Source organism: Curcuma longa, chromosome 5 (genome assembly GCF_044706935.1).
Source record: "Curcuma longa cultivar G26 ecotype Majalengka, Jawa Barat chromosome 5, ITB_CL_G26_1.1, whole genome shotgun sequence".
Classification (NCBI taxonomy): Eukaryota; Viridiplantae; Streptophyta; class Magnoliopsida; order Zingiberales; family Zingiberaceae; genus Curcuma; species Curcuma longa.
The window spans coordinates 12,074,304-12,098,998 of record NC_133865.1 but is presented as its reverse complement, the minus strand read 5'-3'; the positions used below and the strand labels follow the sequence as shown (position 1 = coordinate 12,098,998).

At 35.2% G+C, this 24,695-nt stretch overlaps 2 protein-coding genes and 3 pseudogenes across 2 annotated transcripts; 3 read left to right on the top strand and 2 right to left on the bottom strand.

Moving 5' to 3' along the window:
* The first annotated feature begins 1,285 nt into the window (after window positions 1-1,285).
* Window positions 1,286-3,351, top strand: LOC141829897 (pentatricopeptide repeat-containing protein At1g71490-like). Its single transcript, XM_074717374.1, has one exon. It carries the CDS (start codon window positions 1,286-1,288, stop codon window positions 3,203-3,205), a length of 1,920 nt encoding a protein of 639 aa, XP_074573475.1. The 3' UTR covers window positions 3,206-3,351.
* Window positions 3,352-6,125: 2,774 nt separating this feature from the next.
* On the bottom strand, window positions 6,126-15,870 carry LOC141829520 (uncharacterized). The gene is made up of 2 exons (XM_074717011.1): window positions 15,205-15,870; window positions 6,126-6,404 (listed from the first exon to the last, which is right to left on the bottom strand). Exons 1-2 carry the CDS (start codon window positions 15,859-15,861, stop codon window positions 6,273-6,275), a joined length of 789 nt encoding a protein of 262 aa, XP_074573112.1. The 5' UTR covers window positions 15,862-15,870; the 3' UTR covers window positions 6,126-6,272.
* Window positions 8,943-10,857, bottom strand: LOC141829087 (uncharacterized; annotated as a pseudogene).
* LOC141829086 (uncharacterized) lies at window positions 11,917-13,772 on the top strand (annotated as a pseudogene).
* A 6,098-nt stretch (window positions 15,871-21,968) lies between the features above and the next one.
* Window positions 21,969-23,775, top strand: LOC141829896 (E3 ubiquitin-protein ligase RDUF1-like; annotated as a pseudogene).
* Window positions 23,776-24,695: the final 920 nt, after the last annotated feature.

The following is a 24,695-nucleotide window of genomic DNA, read 5'->3' as shown; positions in this document are numbered from 1 at the left end:
GTAGAATCACATGCTTGATTTTGGCGCTTAGGCCGCTCCATTTCAAGTTCTTGAAGTATATATATATAACACCACCACAAGTATATATGGATCGGATGGACTCGATCGAGATTTAATTCCATCAATTTATTCACAGTTGCATACACGAGAATCCCTCAAGATCGATGCAAGAACAAAACATCCTTTTCCTTCCAGCAATTCTGAGGTGGATCTGATCCAGACGATATATATATGTTCTGCTGAAGAACAAATTAAGATGGATATATACGAGAGAGAGAGAGCATAGAAACAACATCAATTTCCTTTCCCTGCGTGGAGTTCATGATTTGTGGGCTTGGGGTCGCCTTGAATGCGACGACGGTGATGCGGCAACTCCTCCTCTGGTCCGGTGCTCCAGCACGAGAGCTCCCCGACGAACCAGTCTAGTCTAGGGCTCTAGGCTAGCTAGCTAGCTACTCCATGTTGGATCGTCTTCCCGCCGAGCAGCACAGATTCCACCTTCTTCTTCTGTCTCAGCATTTCTTTGGATGCCCTGCAGCAACGCCATCGCGTTGCCTGCATGCGCTTGCGTAAAAGATTCAAATTTTATATTTGAGTTGCAAATTATATGAATTAAGTCCATGAATCTATTAAAAAAAAATAAAAAAAAATATATATATATATAAATATTAAAAATTTAAATTTAATTGTGGATTAGATAAATTAAGTCTATGAGTTTATTAAAACTTTCACTTTTATTTTAAATTTGAGAAGAAAAAATAAATTTCTCAACCTACTTGTTAATTCAAATTTATCACGAATTGATCCATGCGATTTACGAGCCCAAACGGATCAATCTCCATCTCAACTTATTTTAAAATAAATTAATAAAATATTAATCTAATTTACTTAAATTATTTGACAGGATGAACCAATCTAACATACTTAGATTTAACATAAATTAATGACTTTATTTAATCCGTCCCAAACTATAGATGACTGATTTTTAAATTTTTTTTTTTTAAAATAAAGATAAATATCAAAGTCTGATGTGGTCTTCCATAATTTCCAAAATTTATGTGAGTCCATAAAATGAAAAAAAAAAACGATTTGTGAGTATTTGGAAAAGTAAATTGCCTAACAATACTTAGATCGCACTAAATCTGTTTAGATCGCCTTATTGGATCATTTTCAAAATTGTCGGCCGCAATTTAAACCTAAAACACCGGAGCTCATTCGAAGTTTCGACCCCCGACGCCGCCACCGCCGCCGCATAGCACCGCACAACCTGAAATGAATCAGGTTGATGCGTTCTCCTCCTCCCCTCCCACGCATTTCGCCCGACGCCCTCCTCCGCCCGCATCTGCGCATCCGAGGACCATGGCCAGTCGCGCCTCCCTCTCCGCTCCTACCACCGGCGCAACCAGCGGGGTCCCTCCCTCCACCTCCGCACTCCGATCGCCTTCCAGCCCTCGTGGACTCCATCCGCTTCGCCTCCTCCATCGGCCGTATCTCCGACGCCTTCTCCGCCTTCTCCCTGCTCCGCCGCCTCTACCCAACCTCTTGCCTCGTCCTCCTCCCGTGCCCCCTCTCCTTCCTCCTCTCTTGCTGCGCCGCTCGCAGCGCCCTGCCCCAGGGCCAGCAGCTCCATGCCCTCGCTCTCGCACTGGGCTTCCAAGATCACTCCTTTATCCTTCCCAAGCTCATTACCTTCTACGCCGCCTGTGGATTCCTCTCCGAGGCTCGCACCGTCGCCGATTCGAGCAAGAACCAATTTCTAGCCTGGAACTTCCTCGTCTCGGTGCACGCTGGCTGCTGCGCCTGGAAAGGTGCGATTTTTACCTACAAGCAGATGATTGATAGGGGCATCGTCGTCGGCAAGTATGCTTTCTCAACTGTTTTCCGAGCTTGCGGCCAGGTGGGTGACCTAGGTTTGGCCATGGTGGTCCATGCCCGCATGGCTGCTTCCGAAGTGGAACTGGATTTGTGCACTTGGAATTCTTTGGTCGCCATGTATGCTAGGTGTGGTGCGGTGAAAGAAGCTAGGAAGGTGTTCGATGCAATGCCTATGAGAGATATAATTAGTTGGAACACAATGATCTCAGGATATGTCTCAGCAGGAATGTTGGAGGAAGCAATTGAGTTGTTACCATCAATGCAAGAAGGCCCAGGATTTAACACTGTGACTTGTAATGCTATTGTTTCAGGAACTTTGCGGTTGCAACATAACTATGAAGCACTAAGGTTGATCTCCCGGATGAAAATTAGTGGCCCAGCCATGGATCATGTGACTTTAGTCAATGGGTTGAAGGCTTGTTCTAGACTAAACTCCATGAAGATTGGGAAGGAGATCCATGGAGTAGCATTAAGAACCCACTGCTATGGGGTTGAAAATATCATCAACACTTTGATCACAATGTACTCCAGGTGCAAGAACATGAGCTATGCTTATAGTATATTCAGAACTAGTGGGATAAGAAGTTTGATTATTTGGAGTGCCATGATCACAGGGAATTTGCATGCAGAAAAAACTGAGGAAGCCTATTTGCTTTTCCATGATATGATTGGATCTGGCATACAACCAAACGATGTTACCATAATAGTCATGCTTTCGTTGTGTACTCGCGTTAGGAACCTCAATCATGGAAAGGAACTTCATTGTTATATGGTGAAGCAAGGATTCCCTGATCACCTAGTTCTAAGCAACTGCCTCATCGGCTTATACTCCAAATCTAGAAGGATGGAACTCGCCCAAAGGCTTTTCGATGTTATGAAAGTCCATGATGTGATCACCTACACGCTATTGATTGCTGGGTATGGAATGCTCAGTGAAGGAATTACCTCTCTAAAACTCTTCAATGAGATGATCCGTAGCGGGGTTCAACCAGATCATGTAACCATGGTGGCCATTCTCTCAGCTTGTAGCCATTCTGGACTTGTCAATGAAGGGGTGTCACTGTTTGACTACATGACCACTGTGTATGGGATTGCACCTCGAGTGGAGCACTGGTCTTGCATGGTTGATTTGTACTGTAGAGCAGGTCTCCTGAAGAGGGCAGAAGAGTTGATTATTCACATGCCAGTAGAGCCAACAAGTGCTATGTTGGCTACACTTGTTGGTGCCTGTCGAGTTCACAAAAACAAAGAGATTGGAGAATGGGCAGTGATGAAGCTTTTCAAGATGAACAACTGCCACATTCAATATCAGAGAATTAGCCAACCCTAAATAGTTGTGACTAACACACAACTTGATGAGGACATTTATATTTATAGCGATAGCCAGCTTGTCGGAAAATGGTTGATGACAGTGAAACAATTGTTCCCGGTGTAAGAGATGCCCTTCTCTTGATCAGATACAAGGTAAAAGATGGAAGCCGCCAGTTAGATTTGTTTAGGAAATTCATAATACACGGATACATGAGATTTAACTTTTCTGACAATTTTTGACAAATTGTTTCCTTGAGATTTGGTTTGGAGTTCTATGGAACATGATACTTGTCCATGTATGATGTATAGGAACTGAAATATACTCAAGAATCTGACTCAAAGCTGATTTTGGTATTCAGTAATGTTCTTCAAGAATGTGCTTGATAGTATTTTTTATTATTTTGAATTAAATCTTTCTTTGAGATTCAAGCGAATTATGCTTATAGAGAAAACCAAGCAGAAGTTGCTTGCTTGTTCTGATAGATTTTAGCTTATGATAATAAAAAAATGAATTGCTAGTATCAATCAGTTGATATTTCAGAGATCAGATCTCTTGGGCTATTTTTATAATCATTTATTGTTTTAATACACCTTATTTTAGCATAATTATTTTCTATAGTCATTCAAGAAATAATAGTTATATTAATTTTAAGTTAAGTTTCCTATATGGAATAACTATGTACTTTTTCTAAGTTCTCTACAAGAAGTATTACATTTAGATATATTGAAAGGGTTAATTTATGGCGTTAATTATAAAAGTTAACAATAAAACAATATATCAATTTAAAAATATAGTTGTTTCTTATCTTTAGATATAATAAAACTAGGCAAAAATCTTAAGATATTTTTTTAATAAATAGTGAAACAAGTGTTCATTTTTGATCAATTTAAGTTGAACGAGTTTTGGTTAGTGTCCATGTAATAATTATGAATCATAACTATTAAAATATATTTTTAATTGTTTATACATATGTTATATTTATAGTAGTTATTAATCCTAACTATTATAACATTATAGTAATTATGATCATGATTTTATTTGTACATATATATATAATTGATTACTACAATGTGGTGCTAATAACTCACATGTTTACCTATTAGTAGTTTAATTATCATGCACTCGGATTGATAATTCGAGTAACAAAAATAGAAAGGAGTATTATTTTAATAATTAATTAAAAAGGGAGCTTTTTTATGCTTCAGATAAAATGGTGTATTCATAGTTTTGATTTTATAATATTTTGAAAATTATTAATGTTTGAAGAAAATGGTAAAGTATAAAAAAAATATATAGTAGATTTGATTAGAGTCGTCAATTTAGATTGAGATTGTTGGATTGATCCATCCTACCAAACAATTTAAGCGGATTATGTTTAAGATATATTTAGACAAACCGACCCATCTAGGCCTGTGACTTGTGCAAATTGACCCATGAAGGACTTGAGTTGATCCATGGGTTGAGAATTTTTTTTTTCTAAAATTTAAAATTAAAGTAAAAAATTTTATGAGCTAATGAGTTTGATCCGTCTAAACCGCAACCTAAACTTAAAATTTTTAGTCTTTTTTGATATTTTTCTATTTTTTGATAGACTCATGGATTGACTCGTCTAATCCGCAATCCGTCTTGGATTGAATTGGATTGGAGATTTTTTAACCCACCATGATGGTGGATCAGCCCACCCTCGTCCTACTATATGATGTTTTTTGATGAGTTGATCTGTCCCGCTATAAATTGATCCGTTTGATCGTGCTAAATTTGATTCACAAAGAACAAATAATGCCAAATGAATAAAGTTTAATTTAAATATATTTCTAATTTCTAGATATAAAATTCGTTATTATAGCATTTTGGTCGTTATAACTAAAAGAGATAATTTCAAATTTTAATCATTTGATATTTAACTTAAATTTGTTTGAATTTATTATTTCATATACTACAATTTTTGTTACAAATTACTCGTAATTAAAAATCCAAATCATTTTATTAACTTAAAAATATTAATAATTATTTTCTAAAAAATACTATTTTCTATTTTTTATAGAGATTGATTTTATAGTTAAAATAATTTTAACTAAGTTGAAAAATATATATAATAATTTTTACTAAGAGTGATTATATTTATACTACAGTGAGTTTGGCCAAAATTACTATAATAATATTAAAAAAATACAAGATGAAAAATGGGGAAAAAAACTTAAGACGCCCTTTTTGACAATAATACTTTTGAATTTTGGTAATAAGTTGAAGAGACTAACTGCACAACCTGACAAACTGTGTAAAATGAAATAATTCATGTAAAAAAAATGCCGTCTATTTAATTCCATAAACTAAATGGCTAACTAAAATATGTGTTTTCATATTTTATTTTATTCCACTCTATTTCAAAGGAACGTATATCTTCTTGCTTTTTCACTTTTATGTTTAGTCTATACTAACTATTTTCTTCTCTATAAATTTCTAAATAATAAATAATTTTATATTTAACTAAAACATAATTTTCTTTATCTGTTCCATCGCATTTGAAAATCAAGTTAAAGAAGCCAAGTGGATTGATTAAGTTAGTCGAGTTAGATTAAATGATGAGATGGATGAAGGGTGGTCAGATGAGTTGAATAACCCGAGCGAGTAGGCAGACCAATTGGATTGATGACTCTAATCGAATCAATTTAGTCGATCACACCGGATAAACTAGTTAGGCTAGTAGAGGAGGAAAACTTATCTGATCCATCTGGTCTGGTCTGGTCTGGTCTAGTTGATGGCAGACTTCTTCCTCTGTTGAACCTGCACCACAACATTTGTTGTTCAGACCGACTCGACTAAATAGATTGGGCAAATTAATCATGCCAAGTGGACTAAGCGAGCCAAGATTCCTATAACATTTACTCAAAAATTGTCTATTTTATTGCAAGAATCATACTAAACAAATTCTGCCTTATTAATAATATACAAAGCAAGTTATTATATTGTGCAGATACTTATCATGGGAACCACATGAATGAACATAAGCTGCCACACAATGTTTGGGGATGATGGGGGCAGATCACATTCTCCAGTTAGTTTGAATCACCGGCATGGCTACATCTTAGTGAATGCCCACCACAGGCCGCGGGTTCAAGTTGCCAGCAGACTGTGAAGATCTTGTGGCTACAACTTGTTTCGCGATAAAAAGAGCTTCATTCAAGCGACCAGCGTGTATATTCAATTGGGGTGGCTTCTGCAACTTATTCATCAGAGTTAGCATTGAACTCACAATGTGCTTCATGAGGGAAGAGAGAATTTATCATTAACCACTAAACTTATATTTAACAAGACCTCAATTATATTATAAGCAATTAGTATCTCCTGACATGGGAAAATCACATTAGATGAGCAAATAGAGGAGTGACCAATAAAGCAACAGACTAGACTATGTAAATGAGTTTCGGCGAAGGAAGCTACTAAAACAAGAATAGGCACCATAGCATATGTGAAAAATAACCTAGACAGAGATGGATCTATCAAACACATTGAGAAAGACGAGAATCCACTGGTTGTGACTTGGAACTTCAGCTGGAAAGTAAATAAGTTAAGGAGTTTGTGTGTCATATTTGTTGGGGGCAGGTTCAACTTCAAGGATTGGGCAGTGAGGGCATAAGTATGCATGTCCTAAGCACTGAAGGCCAAGCCTACCAACCACTGTTCATATGCAGCTGCTGCATGTGGACTACCTACAACTGTGCCATATTTTGATGGAAGGACACTAAGACAATGAGTTCAACCATTCTAGATTTTGTCAGTCATCTATTATGTTATAGTATGCTCACATTTGCTCTAGTTGAGCCTGGATTTGAGATAAATATTTATTTGCTCTTTGTTTCCTCCCTTGATATTTTGCTCTTGTTCTCCAGTAGGTCGTTTACATAGATATGCTAATCCTAGCATGTGTGGAATTTTACTTGCTATGCATGTGCGGATGCTAAATTGATAATCAATTAGGGTTCTACTGCTTATTGTGTTATACCATTTAGTGATTTAGGTTGAAACATACTGCTTCACTATTACAGTAAAAATATGTTTGTGTTATTGGAAAAGTGCCTATAGATTTGTTTTATAGGCTTAATTTGCTGACTCACAGAGATTTTAATTTAATAACAAAGATGATGAGGTTGGAGATAGTTTCGGAAACAAAAATACTCTCCATGGCTAGTAAATACAAAAGTAGGTGCAATGTCTTAACTAGGAAGCCCTATACTAACAACAAAGCGAGAAGAAAGGGTAGACAAAATTTAAAGATGAGAGAGATGTCTTATATAAAATACAAGTCAAATGGTTGAAATAAAAAAGAGTATCAAACGGTCTTTGTGATCGTAAAGTACCTCTAAAACATAAAGAGAAGTTCTACAAAACGGCGGTTAAACCTGCTATGTTATATGGAGTTGAATATTAGGTTATGATTTGAGCACATAAGTAGAAGATGAGAGTCGTAGAGATGAGGATGTTAAGATGGATGTGTGAACATATGAGGATAAACAAGATAAGAAATGAGAAAATTAGAGAGGAGACACATTTAAGATGATACACACATGTACTTAGACACGAATAAATGTTCCATTTAAGCGATGTGAAACTATGATAAATATGCATATTAAATGAGGAAATGGAAGATCAAAAAAGATTTGATTAGCTATGATAAAATAAGATAAAATTTATTTAAACTCAATGTTGTAGAAGAATTCATATATCTGATCCTACCTAGTGGGACAAGCTGTGGTTGTTATTGTATCCATATAATGGTAAAGCCTATCTGCTAGTGCGCTGATCATTTTAGAACAAGCTTTTGTTAATCATTTTTTCTTCTTTGTTAAAAAGAAAGTGATAAAAATATTAATATCACACCCAAATGTTGCATAGAATTTGTCATAGCAACTCAAATTTCATTAAAAAATTAAAATGTAACAAAATAAATAAATAAAACAAGCATAGAAAAACATTGCTTTAAATTTAGTTAACAAGAAAAAGTAGGTAATTGCAGTGTTTTAAAAGGCGAAGGCGTTGGGCGAGGCGTTTACCATCCGCCCACACGGGGCGAAAGCCCTGAGGCGTCGGGCGTAAGCCCCATAAATTTTTAATTTTTAAATATATAAAAATATGATATATATTATAAAAAATACTTTAAAAATATAAATAGATATAATAAAATTAGATAAAATTAAGAAAAACTATATAGACACAAAACTATCGTTATACAATTCCAAATAATAATTTAAGAACCATACTTTTTCAAGATTAGTCACTTGAAAAAGCAAATAATCAATATTATAAAAAGTTAAATCTTAAAAACAAGCTAGTTAGAACTCAGAAGTTACTACATTATCAAACACAAATTACAAATACAAACTTCAAAAGTTAACTGTTTTAATAAACACATATCAAAATAAAGTACCAAATTAGAAACCAAATTATTGAAATATCTAACAAGGAATAGCACCAATAATTAGTAAGAAACTGACAAGACAAATATAATGATTCTATTCATCAAAATCAACATCATCCATATCATCATCTTCATCTAGTGTATTTATTCCTCTAATAGTTGACTGTGATTCCAGAATTTCTATCACATCTTCATTTTCTTCAAAAGTATCCAAGGTGGCAATTTGTTTTCCTTTACCTTTGCTCTTGCCTAACCACATAATAAAATTTAAATAAATTCATATCAAATTGACTTAGTGTCTCAATATAATATATAGAAAATTAGTAATGAATTTGGATATTAAGAAGTTAAAAACTTACTTGATGAAGTTAAACTTTCATCGTGATTTCTTTTTCTGTTCTGTGGCACCAATTGAGATGAAGCATTGTTAGATTTATCAATTGGGGATGTTTTCTCATAAATCTCAGTAATTGGCAAAGTCCTGACAGCATCAACTCTAAATAAATCATCATCATCAAGCCAATCAGCTTCTTCTGGAAATATAGGATCTTCTTTTTCAGTTATCCATTCATCATCTGAATCAACTTCATCAATCAAAATAGGATCAAAATTTTGCTTCCTCTTTATACTCCTCTCCCTTAAGCGAGTATTGTACATGACATACACCAAAGCATTCAACTTCTTATGCTCAAGTCTATTTCTCTTCTTAGTATGAATCTAGAAGATAATAATATATGAAAAAAGGATTGAAAATTATAGTGTAGAAAGCATAATCATATAAAAACATACAAATAACAAGAATGAAAATTAATATTACTAATTGGAAAGTGCTCCAATTTCTTTCACAACCTGAGGAACTACAAGTCAAACTAAGAACACGGATGACAAATTTTGTTAATTATGGAGTCTTGCCACCAAAACGAATCCACCAATCAGCTACCAAATAGAAAATAAAATTAATAAAAAGCTAAAAGTAACAGTTGAATATAGTCAAAGAGACATATTGAAAAATTCATACAAACCCGGAGCTCGTAATTTTCTAGAGTCAACTGCAACCCGAGAACCAAAATCTCCTCTAGAAAAATCATATTGATCAAGTTGAATATCAGCTTTAAGCCGATCATTGTAATCAAGCAGTCTATCCATGCATTCATGCAAACCTTGTTTTATATGATCAAGATCAGAAAAATCATCTTGAAAACGCAACTGAGGATTCAAATAATAGCCTGCAGCATGTAATGGTTGGTGAAGTTGTGGGGTCCATCTTGCCTCAATTTTATTCAAAATAGGCTCATATTTTTGCTTGTTCATGCCACAATTCAAAGCAATTTGTTCCTTGGCAGATTTCATCAAATGATATATAAAACCCATAGCAGGCTTTTCTTTTGAATCAACTTCTCTCAAAACATACACTAATGGAACAACACTTCGTATGCAATAAGTTAGTTGAGGCCAAAATTGTGGATCAAATAAAACTGTAGCTTTGGCTTTCATACCTTCAACATGTTTTGCCCAAGAACAAGAATTCCAAGCCTCTGAAGTGAACATAGATTGAAGTGCTTGTTTTTGAGCATAAATACTCTGAAGGGTAAGATAAGCAGTGACAAACCGTGTTACTGCAGGCCGTAAAAGTTCATGATCCTTTGTAAAAGATCTCATCAAACTCAAAATCAAAGTATGCCCATATATGAATTTGACCACTTGTTTAGCTTTTCCAAGTGTAGTTTCATGAACTTTTAATTTGCCTATGTCTTCTAGCATGAGATCAATGCAATGTGCAGCACAAGGAGTCCAATACAAATACTTCCGCTTTTCCATCAATCTTTTTCCATCATTAACAAAATTTAAACCATTATTTGTTATAATTTACACAACATTTTCCTCTCCAATTTCTTCTACTACATTATCATGATAAGTAAACAAAAGTTCCCCATTTTTTATAGAATCAGAGGCATCAATCGACTTTAAAAAATATGTACCAGTTGGACTATTTACTAAGAAATTTATCAAACATCTACTTTTTCCATCAGTCCAACTATCAAACATTATAGAACAACCATATTGTATCCATGCCTTTTTATGGTCTTCCATCATTTTATTGATATTTTGAACCTCATCTTTAAGTATCCAAGTTCTCAATTCATGCATAGTAGGAGGTACAAAACCAGGCCCATACTTTCCAATTCCCTCACACATAGGTAAGAAATAAGGATCATTTATAACATTAAAAGCAAGGCCGCTAGAGAAAAAAAATCGCCCTATCAATTTGCAAACTTCCTTTCTTTCTTCTTTTTTCCACTTAGAATTCAAAGTAGTTTGCCTAGCTTGAATTGTTGTAAAATTATCCATAGGGCCCCTCACCCTTGATTGTGATGGTGTACAACCCATTCTCTCTACTTGTGAAATAACTCTAGTGTCCCCTTCAGCAGCCAAACGAATCTCATTCAAGGTAATATTTCGTTGAGTTTTTACATATTTTATCTCACCTAAGGCTTTCTTGCATTTCTCATATGCTTTTGGTGGAACAGAAGGACAAGGTTTCATACCTTGATGAGTTTTAGCCAAATGGTGTTTAAGCCTATTTATAGACAGGATTAGGGTTTTACCTTTTTAGAATTAGGGATTTAAAGGAAATGACATTTTGCAGAAAGATACTCTTTATTGTTTGATAAGTCTAAGGCTCTAAGCTATTAAATTTCTATTTTTTTAAAGATAATTTATGGGGCTTATGCCTTTAACGCCTCGGAACTAAGGCTCGCCCTAACGCCCAGGCGAATGCCTTGAAGTTCTGGGCGTACACCTCACAACACTTATGCCTTATTCCATCGCCCAAGGACAGTATTGGAACGCCTCGCCCCGGGGCCAGCCCCGGGGCACGCCTCCGGAACGCCTTTTAAAACACTGGGTAATTGCAGTACCGGGACTATTAATAGGCTTAAACACCATTTGGCTAAAACTCATCAAGGTATGAAACCTTGTCCTTCTGTTCCACCAGAAGCATATGAGGAATGCAAGAAAGCTTTAGGTGAGATAAAATATATAAAAACTCAACAAAATATTACCTTGAATGAGATTCGTTTGGCTGCTGAAGGGGACACTAGAGTTATTTCACAAGTAGAGAGAATGGGTTGTACACCATCACAATCAAGGGTGAGGGGCCCTATGGATAATTTTACAACAATTCAAGCTAGCAAACTACTTTGAATTCTAAGTGGAAAAAGAAGAAAGAAAGGAAGTCTGCAAATTGATAGGGCGATTTTTTTTCTCTAGCGGCCTTGCTTTTAATGTTATAAATGATCCTTATTTTTTACCTATGTGTGAGGGAATTGGAAAGTATGGGCCTGATTTTGTACCTCCTACTATGCATGAATTGAAAACTTGGATACTTAAAGATGAGGTTCAAAATATCAATAAAATGATGGAAGACCATAAAAAGGCATGGATACAATATGATTGTTCTATAATGTCTGATAGTTGGACTGATGAAAAAAGTAGATGTTTGATAAATTTCTTAGTAAATAGTCCAGCTGGTACATATTTTTTAAAGTCGATTGATGCCTCTGATTCTATAAAAAATGGGGAACTTTTGTTTACTTATCTTGATAATGTAGTAGAAGAAATTGGAGAGGAAAATGTTGTGCAAGTTATAACAGATAATGGTTCAAATTTTGTTAATGCTGGAAAAAGATTAATGGAAAAGCGGAAGTATTTGTATTGGACTCCTTGTGCTGCACATTGCATTGATCTCATGCTAGAAGACATAGGCAAATTAAAAGTTCATGAAACTACACTTGGAAAAGCTAAACAAGTGGTCAAATTTATATATGGGCATACTTTGATTTTGAGTTTGATGAGATCTTTTACAAAGGATCATGAACTTCTACGGCCTGCAGTAACACGGTTTGCCACTGCTTATCTTACCCTTCAGAGTATTTGTGCTCAAAAACAAGCACTTCAATCTATGTTCACTTCAGAGGCTTGGAATTCTTGTTTTTGGGCAAAACATGTTGAAGGTATGAAAGCCAAAGCCACAGTTTTATTTGATCCACAATTTTGGCCTCAACTAACTTATTGCATACGAAGTGTTGTTCCATTAGTGTATGTTTTGAGAGAAGTTGATTCAGAAGAAAAGCCTGCTATGGGTTTTATATATCATTTGATGAAATCTGCCAAGGAACAAATTGCTTTGAATTGTGGCATGAACAAGCAAAAATATGAGCCTATTTTGAATAAAATTGAGGCAAGATGGACCCCACAACTTCATCAACCATTACATGCTGCAGGCTATTATTTGAACCCTCAGTTGCGTTTTCAAGATGATTTTTCTTATCTTGATCATATAAAACAAGGTTTGCATGAATGCATGGATAGACTGCTTGATTACAATGATCGGCTTAAAGCTGATATTCAACTTGATCAATATGACTTTTCTAGAGGAGATTTTGGTTCTCGGGTTGCAGTTGACTCTAGAAAATTACGAGCTCCGGGTTTGTATGAATTTTTCAATATGTTTCTTTGACTATATTCAACTGTTACTTTTAGCTTTTTATTAATTTTATTTTCTATTTGGTAGCTGATTGGTGGATTCGTTTTGGTGGCAAGACTCCATAATTAACAAATTTGCCATTCGTATTCTTAGTTTGACTTGTAGTTCCTCAGGTTGTGAAAGAAATTGGAACACTTTCCAATCGGTAATATTAATTTTCATTCTTGTTATTTATATGTTTTTATATGATTATGCTTTCTAAACTATAATTTTCAATCCTTTTTTCATATATTATTATCTTCTAGATTCATACTAAGAAGAGAAATAGACTTGAGCATAAGAAGTTGAATGCTTTGGTGTATGTCATGTACAATACTCGCTTAAGGGAGAGGAGTATAAAGAGGAAGCAAAATTTTGATCCTATTTTGATTGATGAAGTTTATTCAGATGATGAATGGATAACTGAAAAAGAAGATCCTATATTTGCAGAAGAAGCTGATTGGCTTGATGATGATGATTTATTTAGAGTTGATGCTGTCAGGACTTTGCCAATTACTGAGATTTATGAGAAAACAACCCCAATTGATAAATCTAACAATGCTTCATCTCAGTTGGTGCCACAGAACAGAAAAAGAAATCACGATGAAAGTTTAACTTCATCAAGTATGTTTTTAACTTCTTAATATCCAAATTCATTACTAATTTTTTATATATTATATTGAGACACTAAGTTAATTTGATATGAATTTATTTAAATTTTATTATGTGGTTAGGCAAGAGCAAAGGTAAAGGAAAACAAATTGCCACCTTGGATACTTTTGAAGAAAATGAAGATGTGATAGAAATTCTGGAATCACAGTCAACTATTAGAGGAATAAATACACTAGATGAAGATGATGATATGGATGATGTTGATTTTGATGAATAGAATCATTATATTTGTCTTGTCAGTTTCTTACTAATTATTGGTGCTATTCCTTGTTAGATATTTCAATAATTTGGTTTCTAATTTGGTACTTTATTTTGATATGTGTTTATTAAAACAGTTAACCTTTGAAGTTTGTGTTTGTAATTTGTGTTTGATAATGTAGTAAATTCTGAGTTCTAACTAGCTTGTTTTTAAGATTTAACTTTTTATAATATTGATTATTTGCTTTTTCAAGTGATTAATCTTGAAAAAGCATGCTTCTTAAATTATTATTTGGAATTGTATAACGATAGTTTTGTGTCTATATAGTTTTTCTTAATTTTATCTAATTTTATTATATCTATTTATATTTTTAAAGTATTTTTTATAATATATACCATATTTTTATATATTTAAAAATTAAAAATTTATGGGGCTTACGCCCGACGCCTCGGGGCTTTCGCCCCGTGTGGGCGGATGGTAAACGCCTCGCCCAACGCCTTCGCCTTTTAAAACACTGGGTAATTGTACCATCCCAAATAGGTATCTCATTTTTGCACCCTCCCTCGATCTCACTTGTATTTCGATGACTAGAAATGAAACTACGTGCTTTGCGCACTTATTGCTAAAAGATATTAACTAAACTTTTTTGATGAGTTGATGGTGTTTCATGCAAATAAAAATGGAAATACTACAGCAAACTTTGCTGCAATTTTTGCAAGGAATAATGTTGTCTTGCCTATGCTGATTTACTGCTGACTTTAGAGGTAATAGGAGTATTGGTCTTTCTGAAGAGATGCATCCTTAGATAGAAGAGGAATAGAGCTTAATGTTAATTTTCCATGATATTTGATCTAATATAATCAATTATTTGCTTAACCTATCTACCTTATATAATCAACTGAATTTAGACATCAGTATATCCGAAAGTAGCTTAGTACTTCTATCAAATGTTTAAAATATTTTTTTTGTTAAATTTGTTCTTGTATTGTTCACATCGCATCCTACTTAAAGCTTTATCGAGAAATAATTCACCTTATATATAAGCTTATATTCTCATATGAACAAGAACAAAAATCCGAGATGCAGTTAAATAGTTTCAAAAGATAACCCAAAATAAGGACAACAATCGTGAGGAACATCAGAAATTACCCAAGATAAATGCTGATTAAAACAAGATTCATTGAACAGATATCAGAAAAAGTTACCTTTTCATCGAGGCTAGTAATCAAAGGAGCAATTTGAATCTTCTGCTTCTTCCTGTAAACTGTCTTCCTAAGCATCCAAAATCCCAAAACTGCGGCGGCAATGGAGATAGGCCAAGTTGGGTTCACCTTAGAGAACGGTAAGAGCTCAAAGGGAAGCTTCCACCAAAGCACCCCTTTCTTCTCTCCAACATTAGCCAAAATGCGATCAGGGAGGACAATTTTCTCATCGTCCATTTCCACCGAAGAATCACAGCTCGCATCTTGCGTGCTCATGTGTACGTCAGAATTCTCGTCATCGGGCTCTGCAAGCCCCGCCATTCTCCCTTCGATCTCTCCAGTTCCCTCAGGAACCACTGCTTCCCCCTCCTCGTCTCTGTTGGTGACCTCGTGCTCATCTTTAGGTATCACAAAACATGACCTTCCGTCATCCAGGGAATTACCGGAGCAGGACCGACTCGAATGCGGATCAACGGAAACAGAGTTATCGGAATCCTCAAGCTTACTCTCCGCGTCGTCGGCGATTTCAAACCACGCGGCTCCTTCCTGGCCCTTCTCCCCGGAATCGAGTATGCAGCTGTCGAATTCGATGATCCCGTCCTCCGCCGAGTTCTTGACGGAGAGGATCTCCCAGTCCTCGAGGTCGAGGTGTCCGTCCATGGCGGCGAAACCGATCTGGACAGGGCGAGAGGAGAGAGGGGAGGCATAGAATTAAATAATTTTTTTTTTAAAAAAAACGTAAAAACAGAAATATGATGCGCGGATGAAGACACAATAGAGCTAATGGACGAGCGATATAACTTGTTGAGCACGAATCTCAACGGCAAGTGAGAAACGATGAATCGTGAAATTCGCAATTTGTTAATTATCTGAACACTCATTTGTCCACGCAGATCGAGGAATAAGGCAAAAGACGGTTTCCTGTCCGTTACATCCTCTGACTTTGAAAAGACTTGTGAATATCTTTTAGGATCTATTTGTATTTTTTTTACTTTATTTTAATAATAAATAAAAAAATTATATGACTAGAGCGACTATTTTTAAAATTAATCGGATAAGAAAATTTAGATATCTGAATTATATATAAGAAGTGCATAGGATAGAGTAGTAAAATATTTAAAAATATTAAATTTTAAATCCATGTATTAGATTTTATCATAATTATAATTATAAATATTTAATATCATCAATTAAATATGTTATAAATTAATATGGTGATTAAAGAATTTAACTTAAAAGCTTAATTATCATGAATATAATAGTGTGGATATAATATATGTAATTTTTAATTTGTTGAGAGATAAAATTAGAAATAAATAAACTTAGACAATTATAAATATGAATTATGGTCCCAGTTTATAGAATGATGTTTTGTCCAAAATCAACTGCAAACTATGAGTTCTGGTACTCGTAATTTTGATTGTTATGTTTGTGATTTCTTGAGAATTGAATAGAGTTTAAGATTTTGTGTTGAGATTTCTCTATCAATTTTCCTAACAATAGTATCAGAGTCAAGTTATTCTAAATTTCTTAAGAAATTATTCTATTTTAATTGTCATACACCCATTGTTCTGTCAGAAATGGGAAAATTTGATTTTGGAATTTGGCTATCAGAAATACAGAATAAATCGACCAACTAGACCGATTTTCGATGGCATATGTGACCCACGAGGGGCGACCATGATGAGATGAGTGGTTGTCGGAAACTTCTGTCGAAAACCATCATTGCCATAAACGGTCTTTGAGAAAAAAAAAGGTCCAGTTGTTTTCCAGCAGATAAGAGGCTGGAGACGACGCGATATTGGTCGTTTCCTTATGGAATGCCATCGGTTGGCGATGGTTCGGTCGGAAGTAGAGCTATCAATTTGGATTAGGCCCGTTGGATTGGTCCGCCTCGCCGAACAATTCAAGCGAGTTGAGTTAAAATTTTATCAATCCGTTTTAAGGTGGATTCAGGTGGGTCCCGTGTGGGTCGGCCGTTGAGAAATTTTAAAATTAAAGAAGAAAATTCAATGTATTAGTGGGTTTGACCCATCTAAATTGCAATTCAAATTTAAAATTTTCAACTTGACCCATTTAAATTATAATCCAAATTTAAAAATTATAATATTTTCTATATTTTTTTATTTTTAACAGGTCCGTGGGTTGGCTCACCTAACTCGTAACTCGCCTTAAGTTGGGTTAAGTTGAAAATTTTTTAACTCGCCAAGTTAGTGGACCGACCCGCCTCACCCTGTCATATGATGGATTTCTAGCGAGTTGGCCCACCGCGCCATAGGTTGACCCGTTTGACAGCTTTATATGTAAGTTTGAGATTTAACCTTTTTTTAGTGTATGTTATAATCAATTTATATTATAAATACTTTTTTAGGTGAAGGACTATAAAATTTCAAATGTGCAAAATGAAAGGATAAAGAATATTACATCAAAACATCTCCGTAATAGAAGAGTCTTTTCTAGTTATTATGTGAATGATTTTAAATTTCACGTGGCACAATGCGATGTATATACAATGACTTTTAATTCAGGTGTTTGCATAAAATGATCTACCACCAACATTAATACTGAATTTGATTACTATGACACACTTAACGAAATCATTGAGGTCGAACATTCTGCTTTACCCATAAAAAAATATGTGTTATTCAAATATTTATGGTATGATTCAACTCCAAGAACATGTACTAGAATACATGCAAACTACAATTTAATTGAAGTTCATGCAAATAAAAGATTCACTAAGTTTGAATCCTTCATTTTTATGGTACAAGTTGGGCAAGTTTTCTATCTTAAATACTTAATAAAGAGAAAGAGATCTAGTGAATGATTATTAGTTTATCGAATCAAGCCTCACTCGAATAGAAATGTCAAACTGCATTATGACCCAAAATCATGAGGAAATGGAGAGTCATTTAATTAGTTGATTTAGATATTCAATCTACATCCCAATTACTGATAGATGTAAATGTCACTTATGAGGAAATGGATGACGAAGAGATGTCCAACAATGAGGAGCTAATAGAGTTTAGCGATGAAGAATTAGAAACTGTTAATGTTAATAATTTGGATTATAATGATGATTAAATCTTAGAGTTGAAAGCTATTATTGTTATGGATATGCTTATTTTTTATATGTTGGATTGTGTATGTGTTATAATGTTATTTTGCAGATATAATTATGTCAGCTAATCCACTAGTACACAATGGTCAGATTGTGTTGAGTATTGTTGGAGGTTGGTATGTATTGATGTTATTAGTAATTCAAACTCATTTATTCTTTTATAATGAAATATGACATATTTTTTATGCAGTTTTATTCCTAATGGTCATAGTGTCACTGCATACATCTCAATTTTTTTTTTTAAATGCCAATTCATTTCTGGTTCTACATGGAGGCATGTAGACCAAGATATGAAAGATTTTTATTATCATAAATTTTTAATAAGTAATTTGAATATTATTGATACTGTCCATTATTCTCTGATACTAATATTCTTGATTTTTTTATAGAAAAAATATATCTAGGAGCCAAATCATGAGCAAGAATTTAAAATAATATGGAATAATTATTATAAAAAATTATGCAACGACTTGATGTACAAGTGGAAAAAAAAACCCATCATATATGCTTGATGAGATTTGAAATGAATGGCAAAACATTTGGGTTGTAGAAAAATAATATCGAAAATTCAGCGACTGCTCAAAGCAATAGAAATATTGAGGTCGGTGCACAGAATCATCAAAGGATATAGCTGGATCACGATCTATTATAAAGCATGTGATAGACTTAGTGAGTTTACAATAATATTATTTAAAAATTTTATAATTGGCAATAATTTATAATTTTTAGATATTTTATCTTTGTAGACAAATACTTAAAATAGACAATACCCACAAGAAAAAAGATGACACATTTGTGGATGCGAGATTGAAGATCATAGACATAAGAATATAAACTTTACTACTACCTATATTTAAAAATGATAGTTTTATTATTTGTTTATTATCTAATACTAATAATTTTTTTAACAGGACAATATGACTGATTGAATTGCACAGATATTTGAGTCTGATATAGAGGGGATGACTTGTGAGGTTATCAGATAAAGTTATAAATGATATATATTATGATGTTGTTGGTGGAAGTAAAAAAAGAACCCCTTCTACGACCTTAACTCCCATGCACAGGTTGCATATGATCGTATAATAGCTCCTACAACAAGGGGTTGATCCAGTTCTGAATCTAATAAAGTGCAATAGTTACGACTAAAAAATCAAGCACGAAGAGATCGAGTACAACAGTAGATATATAATCGGGTCAGGATAGTAGTAGAGTAATTGAAGCAGTCGATAGATGATTGAGTCAGGACAACAGTCGATCAGTAAATGTGAGAATTCATTGATCACTATTCATTAATGAGTCATTTTGCTTTTCTAACGTAGTTTGGTTTCGATTTTTAAAAGACTCAAGACCCAAACACTTTTGATAAGTAGAAATTTTGAGGTGTGTTAACTTTCACCTTTGTTTTTATATTTATCATTCATTAAACATTAAAATTGGTTCCATTAAATTTGATATTGTATACAATTTTAATTATATGATATTTTTCTAAAATAATATTGATAAAATTTCCATTATATATGATAGGTTTGTGGTATGGATTGTATATGATAGCTTTGTGATATAGTTTGGATATATCTTGATTTAAAAAGGGCATAAATTAGAAAAACAAGGATATATTGTCGAAAATTATAAAAAATTAGTGACAAAAATTTTAATTTCCATCACTATTTTCTTTAAAAAATTCTAAATTATAACGACCGAATTACAAATCGATTGGTAAAATATCGATTGATTTTTAATTCGGTCGCTATATCTTCTATTTTTTTAATGAAAAAATTAAATTAGCGATTGAATATTAAATTAGTCATTAAATTGTGACCAAATATTAAATTGGTTGCTAAATCACTTTATGCCATAAATTTTTGTAATTTTTTTCAATCGTTGTTCGATTGCTAAACGACTTTAGCGACCAAAATTTCAATTGTTAAATGTTGATATTTTTGTAGTGTTCATTGGCTCCATTGTGCCTCTGATTACTTTTGAGACCATCTTCACAACTAATTTCATTCAAGTTGTTAATATTATCCAGCTACCATTTTGGCCATATAGCAACGGAGCACATAGTTTCTCCCACTATCTGGTTATTGTCATCCCAAGCATCATCAAGGACAAGTAAAAATCTTTTGAAATGTAACTTCTCCTTGAGCTTCACTAGTATTAGTTCCGATGGTCTAGATTCAGATTGATGGGTTGAATACTCTAGAATTTTCTTCATAAGACTTGATGTATCAAGATCAGTTGAGGAAACATATACCCAGATTTATATCGTAGGCTTAATTTGTATCAAACTTTAGATATGAGTTGTATCATAGATATTATTTGTATCGTTTGGATATTAATTGTAAATGTTAATTATATTATATGTTAGGTTTGTGGTATGGATTGCATATGATAGCTTTGTGTTATAGTTTGGATATATCTTGATTTAAATAGGGTATAAATTAGAAAATAGGGATGTGCTGTTGAAATTTATAAAAAAATAGCGATAAAAATTTTAATTTTTGTTGCTATTTTCTTTAAAAAAATTCTAAATTACAATGATCGAATTACAAATCGATCGCTAAAATACTGACGATTTGTAATTTGGTCGCTATATCTTCCATTTTTTGATGAAAAAATTAAATTAGAAACTGAATTACCAACCGAATGTGAATTTGGTTGTTAAATTTAGCTATTGAATTATTTGGTCGCTAAATTAGCGATTGAATATTAAATTGGTCAGTAAATCATGATCCAATGTTAAATTGGTCTCTAAATCATTTTACGTTAAAAATTTTTATGATTTTTTTTATCGTTATTCGATCGCTAAACGTCTTTAGCCATCAAAATTTCGATTACTAAATGTGGATATTTTGTAGTATTCAATGGCTCGATTATTTTTGAGATCATCTTCACAATTGATTTCATTCTAGTTGTTCATATTATCTGGCTACCTTTTTAGCCATATAGCAACGGAGCACATAGTTTCTCCCACTATCTGATTATTGTCATCCAAAGCTTCATCAAGGACAAGTAAAAATCTTTTGCAATGTAACTTCTCCATGAGCTTCACTTGTATTAGTTCTGATAGTCCAGATTCAGATTGACGGGTTGAATACTCCAGAACTTTCTTCATAAGACTTAGATGTGTCGAGATCAGTTGAGGAGACACGTACCCTGATTTTGATGTCAAGTGTTCCTTCTTCACGTTTTTAAAATGATCAAAACTTGTTGAGCGAGCGCAGTCTTCCCCATACCACCCATCACTACCAAAGGAAGGTGATTCACATTCTCACTGATTTGAATTTCGGATTCTTCCACTGACGATCCCAGCAAATATTGGATGATTTTCTCTTGTTCTTCATCGTGTCCTTTGAATGATAATACAGAAGAGGTGATTCTACTTTGATTAGCTTACTTTTGTCACTATTAGCTTTCTTCTCCAGTTCAAGATATTCCAGCACTTCCTTAGCCTCGTCGATCCCCTCCCAGAACTGCCACAGCCACTGGATTAATGAAGATTTCATACAAAGTCAACAACTGCTTGGATCTGAGGAAGTGAGCGTCTGAGGCTTTGCAATTCTTCTTGCACATAAGTAGTACTGATCTCACACATAAGTAGCGACTGCATCAATTATGCTTCGTCCCCGGTCCCGCTCATCGCCCTCCCCAAATCCCTTCCCCATGTCTCGGGTTATTTTGGAACTTCCATCCCCTCCTTGCAAGTGTGCGATCACGAATTGAGCTAGCAATTTGGTACATTTCCCTTCTTTTCGCGATTGTTTTTTGAGATTCTTCAGCTGGAAATAGTCTTTTGATTCGTTTGTTTTAGGGATTCGTTTGAAAGATCGGAAATTTGGGTTGGCGGTGTCGCCTTTTTCGTTAGTTTTGGGGAAAAAGATTGGATCTTTGCCGTTCTTCTTATCCGATTTGATGTCTTCTTCAACGCCGTCGTATTGGTGCTACCAGTGCAGCCGCTTCGTCCGGGTGCGGCAAGAGAGCGCCATCGTCTGCCCCGACTGCCACGGAGGGTTCCTCGAGGAGGTGGGTACTCGCACCTCCTCCTCCCGAACTTAACGATTCCGAATCACGCCGCCGTCGGATCAACTCTAACGCTGAGCGAGCCGACCTCGGCGCCTTCGATATGGCTTCCCGCCCTCTCCGGGCCTCCGAACTCAGATTCCACCGCAACCGCCGCCGGTCGCCTGGAGACCGGTCCCCTTTTAATCCCGTCATCGTCCTCCGCAGCCCATCCAGCGGCCGTCTCGGTGAAGATGTCGCCGCCACCGCTAACAGCTTTGAACTTTGACCACGACGACGGCACCGGATCGGGTCTCCGCCCCTTGCCGGAAAGCATCTTGGATTTTCTGATGGGGTCGGGCTTTGACCGCCTCCTCGAGCAGCCCGGCGCGGATCGAGATCAACGGCATCAGTGGTGAGGGGGGTTGCGAGTATCCACACGCGTCGAAGGCCGCAATAGAAGCGATGCCTCTCGTCGAGATTGTTGATGACCACATTGGGAAAGACTGTCATTGTGCCATCTGCATGGACCCGTTCGAGCTCGGGGCCGAGGCCAGGGAGATGCCCTGCAAGCACATTTATCATCAAGATTGCATTTTTCGCTCGGCTTTCGCTCCGGAACTCCTGCCCCGTTTGCCGCCATGAGATGCCAAGGGATGTGCTGACAAGGGACGCAACAGAAGCCGAAGGCGATGAGCATGCCGACACCCGTGGAAACGATGAGGAGACTGATAAGAAGACCAATGTAGTTCTAAATAGAACTTTATGGATTTTCTGCAACACACAAAAATTCTTAACATGAAACGGATATAATCCAGATTCAATAGACATTATTAAAAGAGATAGATGAATTAGGAAAGTTTGAACAATTATCCCACTTAATACCAGAAAGCTTATGCCAAATCCTAATTAGGACAAGTTTAGCCCCAGTTTCAGTGGAAAATGTAGAAGATTATTTTGATATTTAAATAATCATATTCCACAATATTTTCATATTGAAATACTGCTAAGAATGCTTAAATATCAACGTAAAAAAGAAGAGAGAATCATCACTTAATAGGCAGATAATGTAACGCTAGGATGAAAGTTATGAGACATGAGCGCAAAGAATTATTTGCGCCAGTTCCAATCAAGAGGGACCAATAATTACAGAAAGGTCAAAGATGGGATATACAACAAACCATAAAGCCAAATACAGTCCCAAAGAAAAGCACCCCATCTTTGTTATGAAAACATGAATCTTATCTTTGTGAACATGTATATTTTGCAGTGACTCGCCTATCTACGCTTTCTAGAAAATGACAGGGGTCAATAATTAAAGCCATCATGTTAACTTGTTGTCACCTTTGCAGGTAGAAAAAGCAGATGGGGCACGAGAGCCAGAGACACTGAAGGGGATGATGGAGGGGCATGGAGACTGCACTAGCTTCCACTCATCAGTGCCCTTTTGACTCGTCTTTCGTCTCTTGGCTTTACCATGTCTATGACCACATACATTGCCCCAAATCCAGCCCAAGAGATGTCTGTTCCCCACAACCCATGCATGTCACAGAAGGAGCACGTAAGAGCTACATACTTTTCTGCACACAAATGTGGTCCTTAAACAAAGACAACATAAACCCGATCGATCTGTTCTTATCACTTTGTTTTGTGTCTCATTCAATTATCCTTTCACCAGGTCATGTATTCATTATCTCTCATCACAATTACCCTAATAATAATTTCGACTATTTAAACCCTCAAGCACAGTCGATGATCAACAAGTGTTAATTATTTAAACCCTAAAGCAGACTTATCCTAAGGATTTGATGGCCGACATAGGATAATATGCAATAGTTCAAGGAATCATACAAGAATCGCTCGTAGGCTGATTGGACAGAAATAATTTACCAGATAAAAAAAAGATTTACCTCGTGTAATAATTTCAGCAGGAGATAGAGATGAAGGCATTAACCTTCCGTCTGCCGGAAAACGGGCACCGCCGTGAAATAACCGGAAGCAGACGCCGCCACGGCCGGAAGTAGCCATCTCTTCACTTGGCAATCCGCCGCCTCATTCGCCGTCCGTCACCTTCCATTCTTTCCCCTGAGCATGCGCTACCGCCATGAGCCACTGGCCTCACTGTTTTCTTATTGGGCCTAGACGTCTTGCTGGGCCAATATAAATCCATACGTTTCCCTGAGACTTTTAATTTATAACCTCTAGAATATTTGCACGTGCCATTGAGAATTAATTAATTAATTAACATTTTTTTTCAACTTTTAAGCATTATTTAAAGCCCATCGATCGGACCATTGGTTAATTGATTATACTTTTTTATTATTTTTGAATGATATTTATTTAACAATCATATTTTTTATATTCATCTAAG

Coding starts and splice junctions, on each gene's coding strand:
- LOC141829897 (XM_074717374.1), top strand. CDS start 1,286: ATGCGTTCTCCTCCTCCCCTCCCACGCATTTCGCCCGACGCCCTCCTC.
- LOC141829520 (XM_074717011.1), bottom strand. CDS start 15,861: ATGGACGGACACCTCGACCTCGAGGACTGGGAGATCCTCTCCGTCAAG. Junction 6,405..15,204: donor TTACTAGCCTCGATGAAAAG/GTAACTTTTTCT, acceptor AATAAGTTGCAG/AAGCCACCCCAATTGAATAT.